General features: G+C 44.1%; 1 protein-coding gene across 2 annotated transcripts; it reads left to right on the plus strand.

Moving 5' to 3' along the window:
* Nucleotides 1-561: 561 nt before the first annotated feature.
* Nucleotides 562-15,444, plus strand: LOC103234739 (CEA cell adhesion molecule 7). 2 transcript variants are annotated; one of them, XM_007996919.3, is made up of 5 exons: nucleotides 562-730; nucleotides 1,617-1,976; nucleotides 4,765-5,043; nucleotides 11,261-11,388; nucleotides 13,992-15,444. In XM_007996919.3, the coding sequence occupies exons 1-4, from the start codon at nucleotides 667-669 to the stop codon at nucleotides 11,350-11,352; spliced, it is 795 nt and encodes a 264-aa protein (XP_007995110.1). In that variant the 5' UTR covers nucleotides 562-666; the 3' UTR covers nucleotides 11,353-11,388; nucleotides 13,992-15,444. The 2 variants fall into 2 exon arrangements, with proteins under 2 accessions (XP_007995110.1, XP_007995111.1); XM_007996920.3 differs by having other exon boundaries at nucleotides 14,012-15,444.
* The last annotated feature ends 2,457 nt before the right edge of the window (nucleotides 15,445-17,901 follow it).

Below are 17,901 nucleotides of genomic sequence, written 5' to 3' on the forward strand. Positions count from 1 at the left end.
CGGCAGACCTCAGAGCCACACACCTCCCTCCACCACAGCCCTCTCTTCCCAGGACACACCAGATGCCTCCCTCCACACCCAGGAGCTGTAGCTCCTCCTGAGACCCCTGGGCCTTGGTTTCTGTGCCTGGGTCAGAGGCCAGGCTGGTGATACTGGAGACAGAAGGCTGGTCTCTCCCCAGTCATCCCCCAGTGAATCCCTTTTTATCCCCCAGAGCCACCTCTGTCACCTTCCTGCTGGGCATCATCCCAGCAGAAACCCAAGGCCCAGGTGGGTTTCTCTGTCACAAGGGAAATAATCCCCCGGTGTGACAGACCCAAGGCCAGAACACAGCAGAGGTCAGCGCTGGGAAAGATTGGTTGTCCTCCCAGGGGACAGGGGTCCATCAGCCTTGCTTCTCATAGTTTTGTCTGGGGAGCTGAATATAGACAAAAGGGAAAGAGGAAGAAGGACAAAAGAGGCAGGAATAAGAGGGGAGGGGACAAAGGACTCCTGAGCAGAGACCCCACCCCTGGACCATGTGATCTTGGAAAGTGCTCCTGCCCTGGGAGGAGGCTCAGCACAGAGGTAGGAAGGACAGCAGAGCTGACAGTCACAGCAGCCCTGACAAGAGCATTCCTGGAGCCCAAGCTCTTCTCCACAGAGGACAAGCAGGCAGCAGAGACCATGGGGTCCCCTTCAGCCTGTCCACACAGAGCATGCATCCCCTGGCAGGGGCTCCTGCTCACAGGTGAGGGGAGGACTTCCTGGGAGTGGGTAGGAGGAGGGCCAGAGAGACTGGCTGGGGTCTCCTTGGGGGAACGGGGCTCTGAGAGGGACAAAGGGCTTCTGTTGAAGCATGAATATGGGAGAGGACACCAGAGAGGGACAGGAAACCAGAACAGGAAAATCACATTGAACTGGAATTGGAAAGGGTCAAGAAAATCTCACGTGTTCTCTTTTCCTGGTTAATTGTCACTAGTTGCTACATTTTGAAACATGGTAATAATAACTATATCAAATGACACTTCAAATAAAAACATAACCAGGGCATAAAACATTGTCCCTTGCCACCAACCTCAGACATTGGAAAATAAGCCCCAGGATGTGGAGGGCCTTGGGAACCCTCATGAGCTCATCCACTGGAGCCTGCAGCCTGTCCCAGGCACTGGGGTGCAATCCAGATCACACAAGTCCCTGCCCTCACAGAGCTCACACTCTCATGGGGAGGAAGACAGACAGGCAAAGAGATCTAGGATGTGAAGTCAGGTGTTGACAAGATCCCTAAAGGGAATAGAGCAGGGAAAGGTCAGACAGGGAACACCCAGGGCCTCTAGAGAAGGTGTCAGGGGAGGGGTCTCCCAAGGATGCCCTGATGTGAGCAGGTCCTGCAGTGTGGAGAGAGCCATGCAGACCCCTGGGGAAGAGGATTCCAAACAGGGAAATGTGAAGGTCAGAGGTGCTGAAGGAATGGGGTCATGGTGCTTACATTGACCCAGTAGGACACACACACACACGTGCGCGCACACACACACACACACACTTCAAGATGGGGGTGGGTGAGGAAACCTGCCTGCTCAGGATCCAGGGCTCCATCTTTCCACCCAATATTGACTGATGCTCTCTTCCCCTCCTAGCCTCACTTCTAACCTTCTGGAACCTGCCCATGAGTGCCCCGACTAACATTGAAGTTGTGCCGTTCAATGTTGCAGAGGGGAAGGAGGTCATTCTGCTAGTCAGTAATGTGTCCCACAATCTTTATGGCTACAACTGGTACAAAGGGGAAAGGGTGCATGCCAACTATCGAATTATAGGATATGTAACAAACAAAGGAGAAACTGCTCCAGGGCCCGCACACAGTGGTCGAGAGACAATATACCCCAATGGATCCCTGCTGATCCAGAACGTCAGCCTCAACGACCCAGGAATCTATACCCTACACGTTATAAATGAAGATCTTGTGAATGAAGAAGTAACCAGGCAATTCTACGTATTCTGTGAGTGATTCCTCCACGACATCTGGGTGTTGGGGGTCAGTTCTACTTCATACACACGGGATTGTCAGGCCTGGGTTGTGCCCGTGTCCCCATGTACACTTTATCCTGTGTCAGGGTTTGGGCATTTAGTGAAGGACACATACGGGGGAGACAAACTTCAACAGATCAGAATCCCTTTCCTGCATCCAGACCCTGCAGATACTTGCTGCAGAGGAAGGACAGTCTGATGGGGGGTGGGGGACTCAGCAGGAGGGGATCAGTCCCAGCCCAGATTCTGTGCCCTCCCCCTGAAAAAGACCCTGGAGAACCGGGTCAGAGCCTGGCCTGAGGGGTCCCCTGGAATCCTCACAGAGAAGCTCAGCCCTGGAAGCACAAGTCCCAGATCCCTGTCCCAGGGCTCTTGTCTCCAGGTGACCCTAAGGAACCTGTGCCAGGGCTGGGTTGTGGCCTCCTGGGTTGAACTGACTGAGAGCAAGGATTTGAGCTGTTTGAGGATCATGGCTCACGGAGCTGGTCACCAGCCTGGTCACCCCCAGGGCCTCATCTGGGCAAGGACAGAGCCTCATCCTTCACTTGAGACTCAGCCTGGAAAGGACAGATGAACAGGATTACTAGGACCTCAGCCCCTGGATGAGGAACTTAAGAGCGGTCCTAGGGGAATCAGTGTCCTCAGGGGGAGAAAGGGAAGAAGAAAGATTCTGCTTTAAGTTCCTTGTACACCAGGAATCAGGTCCAAATAACCCACTCCTGGGGGCAAACAATCAGAGATGCTGCTTATTTGGGCAGCTCTTCTACGCAGGGCTCTCGTCCAGGTAATTGTGATTATTTTAAGGTGAATTCACAGACAACAAGGCAAGCCAGAGACCATTTACACTTTATCTAATTTTGTTAAAGGAAACTGAGGCAGAAGGAAATACAGCCACTGAGGCAGGCTCTCACAGAGCGGACAGACACATCAGAATCCCCAGGTCTGTGTCTGTAGCTACAGAGCTTCCTTCCTAGGCCAGAAGTGGGAGATTCTGGTCTGGGGAGTGAGGAACAAATGGAGGATTAGTTTTTACTTAGAACTGAATCTCCTGCCTCAACTATCAGAGTCAGTGCTGGGAATGTCCAGGCCTCTCCCTTAGATTCACACTCCTACCCGCCCTGGACCTGAAATCCTGTGCTTCCTGATGTGTTGGTGTCACTCCCACAGGAGGATAAAGGAAAGGACTTTGCTTTCTCTCCCCACTCACACCCTGCCCAAGCCAGGGCCCAACGTGAGACACAGTCGTTCTCTCATGAAGGAGGGAGGGAATGAATGGAGGAATGCATGATCCATAATCTCTTCAGAGGCTGGAACCTGATGCAGGATCCTAGGAGGCTCTGGCACCTGTTCCCTGTCCCTCCAAGGGGCTGAGACCCATGTTCCACCCCTTTTATCCCCTGCCCCTAAAGCCATCCCAGTGGGAGACTGAGACAGGAGGGTGTCTTGAGCCCAGGAGTTCAAGACCAGCCTGGGCAACATAGCAAGATCCCTGGCTCTTAAGAAAAAAAAGAAGCCACCCAGGTGTTGATTCTTATGACTGTGTAAATGCTTGGTCATGGGACAGGGACGAGCAACTCCTCTCTTCACTCTCTACACTGACTCACCAGGGGGCCAGAGGCAGGACGGGTATGCAGTCCCCAAAGCCCATGGGTTCATTCCACCCATTTTACTACCAACTCCATCCTCGTCTTGCTGCGGGGCTCAGGTCCTCCAGTCATTCCCAGGACCTCCTCCAGGTGCAGTGGGCCAGGTGCGTGCTGTCTGATGGGTTTGCTCCCCATTCCACATACACCTGTGTCCTCATGATGACACCATCATCATAAGGTGGGGTCCCTTGGAATGGGAACTGCACCAGCCCCATCTCACTTAGACTCTGCCTAGTTTGGATGAATTTGATCAAACTCTAGATGTGTTTCCTTAGGTCGAGAGAAAAGGAAGAAAGTATTTCTCATGCCTGTGTTGGGCTTTCCTCCGTTTTGCTGACTCTGCACAGGAGAGCTGGGGACAGGGAGCTCTTTGTAAATTTCCTAATATAACATACATCTCTTCTCCTAATTTGCCTTCATTTTTCTTATTATGTCATTGAGAATCCTCAGATTTTTAGCCAGCCCCCGCTTGCCTCACTCACCCTTTATCTTCTTTTGGACTCTGCTGTGCTTTCCTGGCGGTCACTAGCTCTTGTCAGTCACCATCAAACACCCGGGCACCATCAAACACCTGCCCCACCTGAAGGCCCTGCAGTCTGAGTACTAAACTCACCTCTAGACTTTTTCCTGGTCTCCTCTGCTATGTCTCCTCAAACACCCATTGTTATCATCACCCGTCTCTGGGATACCCTTGAAAAAAAAAGGCTCAGAGAAACACGCCATGGCTGGGAGGTATAGGAGTGTTCAGCTGGAAGGAAATCAGCTCCTGCACATTCCAGGTGAGGACCCCAAAAGGCCAGGTAGGCAGTCATCAGGAAAGGACCAGGAGAGGCACCTGGGGCTGTGACTCATGGTCCTGGGTATGTCCATGACCCAAAGCTGCTGCACAATTTACACTTGAGAAAGTCTGTGCTTCTCTAAGACAAATCAGGCAGCCTCACGGTCTCTGAGCTCTCAGATCATTGTGCACCTGTCTTGTGATACACACACCTGCCATGGGCTTTTAAGGACTTGAGTGGGCTTAGAGGTGGGAGATGCCAACTCTGATTGAAAGATACCTGTAGGGGAACCAAGGGTGCCACACAAGGCAATCTTCTCTCTGTTATCTGCACAGCGGAGCCACCAAAGCCCTCCATCTCCAGCAACAACTTCAATCCGGTGGAGAACAAGGATATTGTGGCTTTAACCTGTCAACCTGAAACTCAGGACACAACCTACCTGTGGTGGGTAAACAATCAGAGCCTCCAGGTCAGTCCCAGGCGGCTGCTCTCCATTGACAACAGGACCCTCGTTCTACTGAGCGTCACAATGAATGACAAAGGACCCTATGAATGTGAAATACAGAACCCAGTGGGTGCCAGGCGCAGTGACCCAGTCACCCTGAATGTCCGCCGTGAGTATCTTCTGTTCCTCTGTGGCCCAGGCTGCCAGCCCAAATCCACGCAGCCAGAGGCCAGGCCTCTCAGTCCCTCTTGGGTCCAAGTACACAGACCCTCACTTCTAGTCACCCAGGCTGGCCATGACTTCCAGCCCCAAGCAAACCTGGGTAGACCCAGCCTTGACCAAGAATGTGAGAGGAGGGGCTGCTCCTGCCCTGGGAGGCTCAGGGTCCACAGCCTGTGATGGGAGAAACAAGTGAATGTCTCAGGCTCTGCCTCAGTGAACACAGTCGGGGTTTGGTTGGGACTTCAGTACTGTGATTTGGGTAAGGGGGTTGCCGTGGCCCTTCCACAGACCAGGAGCTTCCGCTTCCCTCTGAGGACATCACTTACGGCTTTATTCTCTTTGCTCCAGGAGGCTTGGACACCTCTGCCATTTCTACCCCAGACATATCTTACCAGTTAGGAGCAAACCTCAGGCTCTTCATCCCACCCACACAGTATTTTTGGCTGAGTGATGGAAAGATTCTGCAACACATGCAAGAGCTCTTTATCCCCAAAGCACTGCAAAGAATAGTGTATCCTATACCTGCCATGCCCACAGATTGGCCACTGGCCACAATAGGACCACAGTCAAGATGATCACAGTCTGTGGTACATCGATCCCTGGACCACTGGCATCATATTTTGAGGTGGGGTCTCTCTGGTGTTAAGGAAGAGCTGAACAAAATTTTCTTTCCCAGCCTGTGTCCCAAGGGCACAAGCAGATCCCAAATTCTCCCCTCTGAACCCTCTCACTGTGTCTCTGCAGACCGTCCTCCCTGTGCTTCAGTAATTTCTCATGGCTGATTACAGATCCAGCCTGGAATGTGGGGAGGGGGCTCCCTTAGCCCCAAAGCCCCATGTAGGAAGGAGCTTCACAGAGGGGAAAGCAGGAAGGGTCCTTAAGGGTTCTCTCGGCCATCAGTACATCCCTTTTTGTCACCAATTTGTGTTCTTTTGCCTAATTCATGATCTACAAGGAACAAGGAGGCTTTGAAACAGGCTCACACTTTTTCCCCAGATGAGAGGAGGAAGCCCCCTTGGATGAGGGAGGAGCAGCTCAGACTCTGCTCCCTGCTCTGCTCTTGGCTCACCTGGTGACTGGCCCTGCCCTGACTCCACCTGGGGTGGGACCTGGGTGTGTGGAGAAGGTGCTTGGGTGACCTGTCCTGAATCTGGCTAAATTGAGCTGCCAATAAAAGGCAGAGCCTCTCCTGGGTTAGGCTCCAGGGAACTGGGAAGAGAGGGAGCCCCGGGGCAGACTCTTGAGCTATGGCCTGGCTCTGAAGTCACTGGCTTTATGAGGCTGTGGACACAGCATAGAGCACAGCTAGTGATGAACATTTGGAGAAATAGGGAGATTTAGCCACTGGGGCTCTGCATGGGAGGGAAGGGGCAGGGCCACAAGATGTGTATTTATAGCGAGGGCAAGAGTACCAGCCACTATATATTCATAAAGGTTAAACCCTCATAACCTGAAATTTACCATATTAGCCATTTTACATGTACGGTTTAGGGCTGGGCGCAGGGGCTCACACATGTAATTCCAGCACTTTGAGAGGTTGAGGTGGGTGGCTCGCTTGTGCTGAGGAGTTCAATACCAGACTGCACAACATGGTGAAACCCTGTCTTCACAAAAAATTAGCAAAACATGGTGGCACATGACCTGTAGTTCCAACTACTTGGTGGGCTGAGGCGGGAAGACCACTTCAGCCCAGAATGTTGAGGCTGCAGTGAGCCTTGATTGTGCCACTGAATTCCAGCCTCAGTAACAGAGCGAGACCCTGTCTCCATAAAAAGTATGGTTTAGTGATACCAATTATGTTTATACTGCTGTGCAACCGTCACCGCTATCCATTTCCAGAACTTTTTCAACTTACCATACTAAACCTCTGCACTCAATCAACAATAACTCTCCACTCCTTCTAACCCTAGTCCCTGGTAGCCATTATTGCACTTTCTGTCTTCGTGTAATTGACTATTTTATTAATAACTACCTCACATCAATAGACTTATACAAAATTTGCCCTTTTGTGTCTGGCCACATTTCACCTAGCATGGTGTCTTCAAGGTTCATTCACGTTGTAGTATGTATCAGAATTTGAGTCTCATGACTGTGTAAATGCTTGGCATTTTATTTTATTTTATTACTTGTTAAGATTGAATGAGTTTCCACTGTGTGAATGTATTTCATTTTGCCTCTTGACTTATCATTCAGTGTACTTTTGGGCTGTTTCCACATTTTGGCTATTGTGAGTAATGCTGCTATCAATGTGGGTGTATGAATATCTTTTCAAATCCCTACTTTCAGTTATTTTGGGCATATGACCAGCAGTTGATTTGCTGCATCAAATGGTAATGCTCTGCTTAATTTTTTTGAGAAACGGCTTTGCCATTTTCCACTGTGCCTGCACCATTTCACACTCCCATCAGCAATGCACAAGAGTTCCAATTTTCCTGCCTCCTCAAAACACGTGTTTTGTGTTTTCTTTTCTTTCTGTTTTATTAAATCCTAATGTGTGTGTGGTGGTGTGTCATTGTGGTTTTGAGTTGCATATCTCTAAGTATTAGTGATGTTGAGGATCTTTGTGTGGGCTTATTGGCCATTTGTATATCTTACTTGGAGAAATCTCTATTTTAGTCCTTTTCCCATTTTTAAATTGGGTTTTTGGAATTTTGTTGTTGAGTTATATTAGTTCTTTATATATTCTGAGAATTAATCCCTTATCAGATATGTGATTTGCAAATATTTTCTCCCATTCCATGGGTTGCCTTTTCACTTTCTCGATAATGTCCTTTGATATAGAAAAGATCTTACTTTTTATGAAGTCAAATTTATCTATTTTTTGTTGTTGTTGCCTGTGCTTTGAGTGTCATAGCCAAGAAATCATTGTGAAATCCAATGTCATGAAGTTTTCCCCTTATGTTTTCTTCTAAGAGTTTTACAGGTTTAGCTCTTACATTTAGGTCTTTGATCCATTTTGGGTTAAGTTTTGTATATGGTGTTAGGTAAAGATTCACCTCATTCTTGTCCATGGATATCCAGCTTTCCCAATATCATTTGTTGAAAAGGCAACTCTTTCCCTATTGAATGACCTTGGTACCCTTGTCAAAAATAATTTGACCATATATGGAAGCATTTGTTTCTGGGCTCTCCATTCTATTCCATTCATTTCTATGTCTTCCTTTATGCCAGTACCACACTGTGTTGATTACTGTGGCTTTGTACCAAATGCTGAAATCAGGAAGTGTGAGTCTTCCAGCTTCATTCTTTCCTATTGTTTGACTATTTAGAGTACTGATATTCCATATGAATTTTAGGATACATTTTTCTATTTCTGCAAAAAATGCCACTGGGATTCTGGTAGGGATTGCATTAATATTGTCATCTTAATGATATTAGATCTTCCACTATGAAAATGGAATTTCTTTCCATTTATTAATATATTCTTTAATTTCTTTTGGCAACGTTTTATCATTTTCAGCTTACAAGTTTTTCACCTCCTTGGTTAAGTTTGTTCCTAAGAACTTCATTCTTTTTGATGGTAATGTGAATCAATTCTTTTCTTAATTTCTTTTCAGATTGTTCATTGTAAGTACATAGGAATACAACTGTTTTTTGGCTGGATGTGATGGCTTACACCTGTAATCCCAGCACTTTGGGAGGCTGAGGTCGTCAGATCATTTAGGGTCAGAAGTTTGAGACCAGCCAGACCAACATGGTGAAACCCTGTCTCTACTAAAAGTACAAAACAAAACAAACAAAATTAGCCAGATGTGGTGGCACATGCCTGTAATTTCAACTACTTGGGAGGCTGAGGCAGGAGAATCATTTGAACTGGGGAGGCAGAGGTTGCAGTGAGCCGAGATTGTGCCACTGCACTTCAGCTTGGGCGATAAAATGAGACTCTGTCTCAAAAAAAAAAAAAAAAAAAAAAGAGACAGAGAAAAAAAGAAAAAAGAAATACAGCTGATTTCAACTGATTTTTGCTTGTTGATTTAGTACCTGCAGTTATACTGAATCTGTTAATTAGTTCTAAAATTTTGTTTTAATCTTTAGGGTTTTCCACACATAAGTTCCTGTCATCTACAAACAGAGTTAATTTTACTTCTTTCTGATTTGGATGCCATTTCTTTCTTCTTGCCTACTTTCTCTTACTAGAACTTCCAATACTACATAGAATAGAAGTGGCAAAAGTAGGTATTCTTGTCTTGTTTTTTATCTTAGAGGGAAAGCTTTCAGTTTTTCTCCCTGGAGTATGATGTTAGTGTTGGACTTTTCAGATATTGCCTCTATTATGTTGAGGTTGTTTCCTTCTTTTTACAATCTGAGTGTATTTATTATGATAGAATGTTGAACTTTGTCAAATTCTTTTATTGGTTCAGTCTCCCTAATAGTTATTAGTCTATTCAGATTTTCTGTTTCTTCATGGTTCCATTTAGAAGGTTTTATGTTTCTAGGAATTTATTTTATCCAGGTTCTCTAACTTGTTGGCACGTAATTGTTCATAATACTCATAACACTTACTATTTCTGTAAAATTGTTAGTAATCACTTTCATTTCTGATTTGAGTAATTTCTATCTTCTCATTTTTTTTCTTAGTCGATCTAATTAAAGGTTGTGAATTTTGTTGAACTTTTTTGAAGAACCACCTTTTGGTTTCATTGCTCTTCTCTATTGTTTTTCTAGTCCACTCGAAACTTTATTATTTCCTTCATTAGCTATCTTTGGGTTTCATTCGTTTTTCTCATATATCCTTACGTTGTGAAGTCAAGTTGTTGATTTGAGATCTTTCTTCTTTTTAAATGTAAGTATTTATAGTTATACATTTCTTGCACAAGATTCTTAACTTCTCTGAGCCTTAGATTCCACAGTTGAAAACTGCAGTAAGGTGCCTGCTTCACAGTACTGTTTTGAAGATTTAATGTAATGATTAATGAAACATTCAGCAAAGGGCCACGTGCAGAAGAAATGTTTCATAAATGTTAGCTGCTGTTAACGCTACCATTATTATTAGCCTTGAAGTCGGGTAGTCTTAGAGTCAAATCCTAGATCCACCTGTCACTAGCTGTATGACATTGGGTAAGTTTTTTCACCACTCTAAGCCACCTCTGTTTTCTACCTGACACTGTTATTTTACAGCTCAAATGAGATACATGTAAATAATTTAACATAGGGACTGACACATAGGAAGTACCCCTCAACAGTAGCTAATATTAGCGATTATTAATCATCGGTCTGAGTTGACTGATGACTGATGAGAAATTAAGGCCAAATTATTGCAACAGAAATAAAGAAGAAACAGAGGCAGAAGGTATTATATATACATTATATATATAGTCACATATATAGACACATATATACGTATACATATACATGGGAGAAAGAGGCATTTACACAAAAAATCCACTGGGATATGGTTACTGATTGATATGGGAGAGGGAAAAGAACAGAGTTAAATATGAAGTCTCAAGCCTGGTATGTGAGTTTTCATTCAGTGAGATGCAGCCAAGATGGGATTAGACACACAATATAATTTTGAGAGAAAAACACCTGTGAGGGAAAGTGGGTTGGGACGGGGAGGAACCTGGGAGAGTCCTCAGATCATGATGCAGATGTGATGCCTGTGGAGGAGAAAGAGGAAAAAAAGAAAGTTTTAGATTGCAGTGCAGTTCTAAGAGAGTTTGTGCAAGACTGTTGGGAATTCCTCAAGCCCATCGCCTTTCAGAGCAAAACAGAGTCTTACAGAACTTGACTTGCTTTCACACACCTGCTGGGAGCCTGTGGGAAGCGAGGTCTCTGTGCAAAGGAGGTGGTGAATTCAGAATGCACTAACTGCCACAACTGAGACACGAAGAAAAAAAATGCAACCATGAAAAAGTGGGAAGTTTTAATGACATACAAGATTAGCAATCAGTCTTTCTCAAATTTCAAAGCCTTCAAAAATATCTGAGTGTAAAAAGGTCAGGATAGAATAGACCGAAGACTGGTCATCAACCTGGAAACCTGGTGAGATGAACAACCTGCAAGAATTTAGTTGGCAAATCATCTCCCAGCAACCTTCCCACAGAAATAATGTATTCCTTGAAGGAACAAATAGAAACGACTTCATGCTGAGAGTTGGTCCCTGGGGTACCCCACTGTAAAATAAGATCACCTTCATTCCTTCTCTTTTCTTTCCATGACAGATGAATCAGTACCAGGAAGTTCTCCTGACCTCTCAGCTGGGACCGCTGTCAGCATAATGATTGGAGTACTGGCTGGGATGGCTCTGATATAGCAGACCTGGTGTAGTTTCTGCATTTCAGGAAGAGTGGCAGATATTATGACCTCTCTTCTTATCCTATTTCCTGCAGGACTGACTGCCATGCTTGGGAGAGGGAAAGGACTTCTTCACCTGTATCTGGGACTAGATCTCCTCCTCCTCCCATTACACTCCTGCTTCTCAGCACTCATTCCTGCAGGTCTCTTTTTCCCTGGTCTTCATTCTTCCTGTACTCCACTGTATCTTGGACATGACTACTTCCAGCCTCTGCTCATTTGTTTCCCCAGTTCAATACACTGTGAAAACTTCTTGGTCCTTTTTAAAACATCTTTCACTTGTGCTGTTCTCTCCATTACCATAAACCTCAACAACTGCTTGAAGTCCTGCTTGACTTCTTGTCTCCAGTCTTTGAATGCTTCCTAGCATATGACTGCTTCATTACCTTCCTAAAATCACCTACTCAAGAACCTGCAGGGGCCTACTCTCTCCTATTAGATAAGTTCACTTTTCTTCTCTTCATGAATCCTTTTTACTTCCTTTACCACTACTCCCGAGTATAATTTCTCCATCCTAATTAGATCTGTCTTCCTATACATCCCTGCCCCTCTGCCCCATATACACAGAATTCTTAGTTCCAATGTTATGCCTAAAAATGAGGTAACCTTCCTCCACCACCTGCACTGTGGAGTTACCCACACCCTTCGTCACAAGCAACCTCTGACCTTGTGGAGGACAAAGACTGTAGCATGAATATGTGAACCTGAGAGGAAACAACCTAAGTGTGGCTGAGAATCTTTTCCTGATAACCAATTCATGCGTTCATGAAAGATGCAGAATTGAAGAAGACAAGGTCCTTACTCCTGGGAATATAAAGCCTAAGACAGAAGATAAGACAAATGGCCAGGTGCATTGGCTCACAACCGTCATTCCAGTGCTTTGGGAAGCTGAGGTGGGAGGATCCTCTGAGCCCAGGAGTTCAAGGCTACAGTGACCTGTGATTGTGCCTCTGCACTCCAACCTGGGCAACAGAGCAAGACCCTGTCTCCAGAAAATAAGATATGAAAAAGAACTGTAATCCAAAATAGAAAAAGATAAATTCCATGAGAAGAAAGAGAAATCTAATGGGAAATATGGCTACACACTGAAATCACTAGGAAAGAACAACTGATTCCCAGGCTCCACTCATACATTTTGATTTAATGGTCTAGAGTGGGACCAAGGCATTGTTATTTAAGCTTTCCCACATGCTACTAATGTGCAGACAGGATGCAGAAACCCTGCTCTTATAGGGAGAACTTGGGCTTAAATCAATGGTTTGTAGCTAGGGTTATGTATCAAAATTACCTCTGGAACTTTTTCAACATACATAAGCTTATACATTGTTGGTCATGTCTGTTAATGGGCGATGCCCTGAACTCAGTAATCCAGTTGAGAAACAGAAGCGAAATGGAAATTCACCTTATTTGATTTGTTAAATTATATGGAAAACACTGTCAAATGACGTGATGCCAAACTTTCTGTAAGTTATATTTGTGGGTATGTTATTGATGTGAATGTTTCAAAAATTACATGAGATTTCTAGAAATCTAATATGTTATCAGTCATAGTATTACATGCCACAGAACTAACCAAATTTGCTTGTGAGTGGTGTCATTATCATCAAATCTATCAAATCTGAAGTCCCATCAGATTTTTAACCATTGTCATCTTAAGTCTTTGTCATTCACAGACAGTTGTTTTGACTCTTCTCTAAAAGCATTTGGAAATGGTTACAGTCCCAAACTGCTTCTTTTCCAAGGATATGTATGGATAAGACTCTGACAAGTTGTCTTGAATACGGGTTTCTGATAACTTTAGAATCATACCGTTGAGCTAAGAATTTCCAAAACTTTAATGAAGAGACATCTTCATGAAACTGCCAACCAAGGTCAAGCAGAACAAAAAATTAATTTCATGGGACTAAATGAACTAATGAGGATAATGTTTTTATGAATTTTTAGTTGAAGTTTTGATGATTCTTTAAATGTTTTGTTTTCCGGATTTGAAGAAACATTTTTCTTTTAAGCTATCTATGTAGCTTACAGAAATTTGGTAAAATACAACTTGTTAACAAAAATTGAAACATTAATTTTTCTCCCTACATTTTCCATCCAGAATCAGGCAACTGTTCGTGGCTGTTCACATTGTTATGAGAATAGTTGTTTTCATAAGTTCGATAAGAATCTGCTTTGTTTATAACAGGATACATTTAAAAATACTGGTTATATTACCAAGACTTTGGCTGGGATGCCATATTTGGAAATATACATAGAATGAACCCATAGGTACTGAGATGCTGCAGGCAAAGTCTGAAGTCAGTCTTGGTTTGGCTTCCTAGTGCTGAGAGGTTTTTAAAAGTTTGATCTGAGATTCCTTATCAAACCTTCCAGCAAAGCAACCTTAAAACGATCCTATGTAGTCAATCACTATTCTTGCTGTACTTCTTATATAAAGAATCAGACCATGTATGATGAGACTCTACCTATTTTGTAAGCAGGTTAGTCTTACTCTGATTAACTTTGGTAGAAACAGGGAGAGATGGAGAAAAGTTATGTTCAGAAGAAAAACTGTAATACAACTGTTATTAAATTGTAGCCCTGCATTTTGTTTTCAAGTTTTTATTATCTACTTGTAGACCGGACTGCCTGTTCCTTCAATGTCGTTTTCTCCTGTGGAACCACTAATTATAAGACCTGCTCTCATCCTGAAGACCTATAAGCTGGAGGTGGACAACTCAATGTAAATTTCAAGGGAAAACCCTCATGCCTGAGATGTGAGCCACTCAGAGCTCACTAAAATGTTCAACACCATAACTAGAGACACTCAAATTGCCAACCAGGACAAGAAGTTGATGACTTCATGCTGTGGACAGTTTTTCTCAAGATGTCGGAACAAGACTTCCCATCATGATGAGGCTCTTATCCCACTCAATTTTTCCCTGCTTATGCCTGCGTCTTTAATTTGGCAAGATAATGCTGTAACTACAATTTCACCATCAGTGCCTTGTGTAGGTAATTTGACAGAGTGTTGGATCTGTCATGTCATGTTAAACCCAAATCTTTACATGACCTAACGGATCCTTTATTCCACCCAGTGGCTAACTTTAACAACATCCCTAATACAACTGTTTGTTCAAATGTACGGTGGTCCCTTTTAGAGTTAGACCTCTATACTCACCTGTTCTCACTCCCTATTTTAATGTAACCCAGCCATGGGATGCTAGATAATAGAATTGCTCCCTATTAGCTGAACAGTGAGGAGTTTGTGCAGTTGCTGACACTTCTTGTTGCACATAGATAAATACAGCTGGTACTATAGATACTCAGTTGCAAAAATTAACAAACATGCTGCTTGGTTAAAATGGGTAGGCTCCTCATGTGGCTCATTCTTTAATCTATTCTATTTTATTTGGTTTGGCTCATGGGGGTCTCTGCCTATGGATCATAGTCCAAACTCTTGGTGTTATCCTCCTGATTGTCACAATATTAGTTACCCTGGTGTGCTGTATTCTCTAAAACCTTTACATGTTTGTAGGCAGTCATTAGTCAAATGTCAAATATTCTCTCTTTGACTGGAATGACAAAAACTCAAATAAATGTGTGATTAGGAGGACATCATAATCTATGAATGATGGAAGTCCAAAATGATGGTAACTGACAGTAGTGTTAATGCCTTATTTAGTCAAACTCTCATCTAGGTGAGAGCCTAGTGACTCCAGAATGGAGCCTGTCATTTTAAAGGCCACATACTCACATTGAAACATTGAGGAAGCAGGTAGATCTCAGAACAGACAAATTTTTCCTAAAAACAGGAGAGTCCAGGCTATGTCAGCACAGTAAGAAAGTCCTTTCTGCTTTAACTCTTAGAAAAAAGTAATATGAAGTATTTTGAAATTAACCAATCAATTCATTTAAATGAGTTTATTTATATTCTTCTGTTCCTGGATTCCCATTTTACAAAACCCACTGTTCTACTATTGTATTGCCCAATGGAAGCTATCACTATATTTTGCAGAATGGAAACTGCCCTGACTCATGAATTACAAATAAAAGCCAATTGGATCTATAATTGATTTTGTTGTAATTTTGTCTTTTGATGCATGTTCACAGCCAGGGACAGCCAGTGGGATCTCTCTGGCTGCATCATTCTCACCCTGACCCTTCCGCCTCCCTCTTTCACTTACAAGGACCCTTCTGACGACACTGAGCCCACCCAGATTATCCAGAATAACCTCCCATCTCAAGACCCTTAACTTCATCTCACCTGCAAAGTCTTTTTTTTTTTTTTTTTTTTTTTTTCCCCAAATAAAATAGCATGCACAGGTTCCAGGGATTAGGATGTGGATATTTTCAGGAGGCCATTATTCTGCCCAACACAGGTACCTTTTGTAAACTCTACCCACAACAAAAAATTGCTTTGCCTTTCTTCTGTGTCTCACTTTTCTGTCTGAATCACAAAGAGCACACATTTCGAGGTGAAACACACCAGCTCTGCTATGAACTGGCTGGATGACCCTGGACTTCACTTCACCCCCTTCAGCCTCTTCCCATCTGCAACACAAGGGTCACTCTTACTGCATCAGAAAATGACAGTGAATGGATACATTAATATGTGGAAGGCATTGGACACACAGCCTAGTACCTGATGAGCCCTTAGTAAACGTTTCTTTCAGTCTTTTCCTTTTGGCATCCCACATTCTCTCACCGTCACCCATCTTCTCCTTCACCTCCTTTCTCTTCAGTGACTTACTCAGTCTAACCTTCTATTTAGCAAAGAAGCCACACAACCCCTTCTCTCACGACTCTGCTGGAATGTTCTGGTCATGCAGTCTGCTATCCACTCAAGGCAGTGGATATTATTTTTATTTTTATGCAGAGGTCTGTTTAAAACAAGAAGTTCTTTTTTTTTTTTTTGAGACAGGGTCTCGCTGTGTCATACAGGCTGGAGTGCAGTGGCGAGATCTCCACTCACTGCAAGCTCCGCCTCCTGGGTTCACGCCATTCTCCTGGCTCAGCCTCCGGAGTAGCTGGGACTACAAGCGCCCACCACCACGCCCGGCTAATTTTTAGTAGAGACGGGGTTTCACCATGTTAGCCAGGATGATCTCGATCTCCTGAGCTCGTGATCTGCCCGCCTCGGCCTTCCAAAGCGCTGGGATTACAGGCGAGAGCCACCGCGCTGGGCCAACAAGAAGTCCTTTTTATGTTCACATAAAATATATACATGCTTTCCCTTAATTTACACATACTAGTCCCACTTCTGCCCTATTAATTCATACATACACTTCCTTATGTCACTCTTCTTCGGTCCTTCTCTTTACAATTTATAAATAAGGATAGTACAGAGGCAAAAAACACTGACCCAGACCATAAGAGGGGATTTCTTCATTAAGATGAATGCTTTCCTTTAAAAAGATGAATGCTTTCCATTGGCAACATAAATGCTAGTCACAAGGCACCCCTAAAGCCCATTTCTAGACTTGACTTTCAGTAAAACCATTTGATCTTAGGACAAATTCCTAGACTACTAGGAGACAATATTTGTGACAGAAGCCACACCCACTCTGGCTGTTCCTGCTGTTGGGTAAAGGTATTTTTCACAGAATGTTGTGCATCATGAATATTGCTCAAGATTCCAAATCCAGAAACATATAAAGAGGGCGAGTCCCTGGAATGATCACAAAGGGGAGAAGATTTCAAATCCAGAAACAGTCATAAAACACCCAGAGTGTGTGGCCTTTGAGCAATGACAGTCCCACTGGCCTCTTTCCATACCTGTTGGCTTCTGAGTTCCTTCTCAGCACTGCCCCCCAATCCTTCCACTGTGGAGTTTAAGCCCCCTTAACCATCTTCATCTCCAGCTGCCTGCGGGGACCCTGACTGGAAGGCACTCTGAATGCTCCGGGTGGCACCTTCGCCTATTTCCATAATTATAATAGCTCACACTGATGCAGCACTCACTATGCACCAGGCACTATCTTAAGGGGTTTTTAGGTAGCTACAGTCCTCATAAAAAATCATGAGTGTCAGCATCCCCATTTTTACAGATATAAAAAAACTGAGGCAGAGAAGTGAAGTCATGCGATGAGTGTCATCCAACTCCATAATTTAACCTCATCCTCCACTTCATTTGTGCAGAGGACACCCTAGGGCTTCCAAGGTCTCCTGAATGACATTCACCTTCCAGAATAATTTTTGGATTATTTTAGGATTTGATCTACTTTCAGGATTTGATGAACAGCCAGCATTTTGTTTTCGGTCTCACTCTTCACTTATGCACCTGTTTCCTAACACCACACTCCCAACTGCACAGCCCTGTATTAAAGATAGGTTTTATGAACCTCCAGTCTCTTCTGGGAAAACACAGGGAGGGCCTGGCTGTCAGTCAAATTACTCACAAAAAGTAACTTTTACTGAATTGTCATCTAGTCACACAGCCAGTCACTGGCCATAAAAAGGGTGCACTAGGGACAGAGGGTGCACTAGGGACATAAAAAGGGTGCACTAGGGAGAAGGAAATAGGAGG

The sequence above is a fragment of the Chlorocebus sabaeus genome, chromosome 6, assembly GCF_047675955.1.
Source record: "Chlorocebus sabaeus isolate Y175 chromosome 6, mChlSab1.0.hap1, whole genome shotgun sequence".
In the NCBI taxonomy this organism is placed as follows: domain Eukaryota; kingdom Metazoa; phylum Chordata; class Mammalia; order Primates; family Cercopithecidae; genus Chlorocebus; species Chlorocebus sabaeus.

Excerpts from the sequence above, each read along its gene's own strand:
- LOC103234739 (XM_007996919.3), top strand. The coding sequence starts at position 667 with ATGGGGTCCCCTTCAGCCTGTCCACACAGAGCATGCATCCCCTGGCAG. Across the intron at positions 731-1,616 it reads GCAGGGGCTCCTGCTCACAG|CCTCACTTCTAACCTTCTGG; the intron begins GTGAGGGGAGGA and ends TTCCCCTCCTAG. Across the intron at positions 5,044-11,260 it reads AGTCACCCTGAATGTCCGCC|ATGAATCAGTACCAGGAAGT; the intron begins GTGAGTATCTTC and ends TTTCCATGACAG.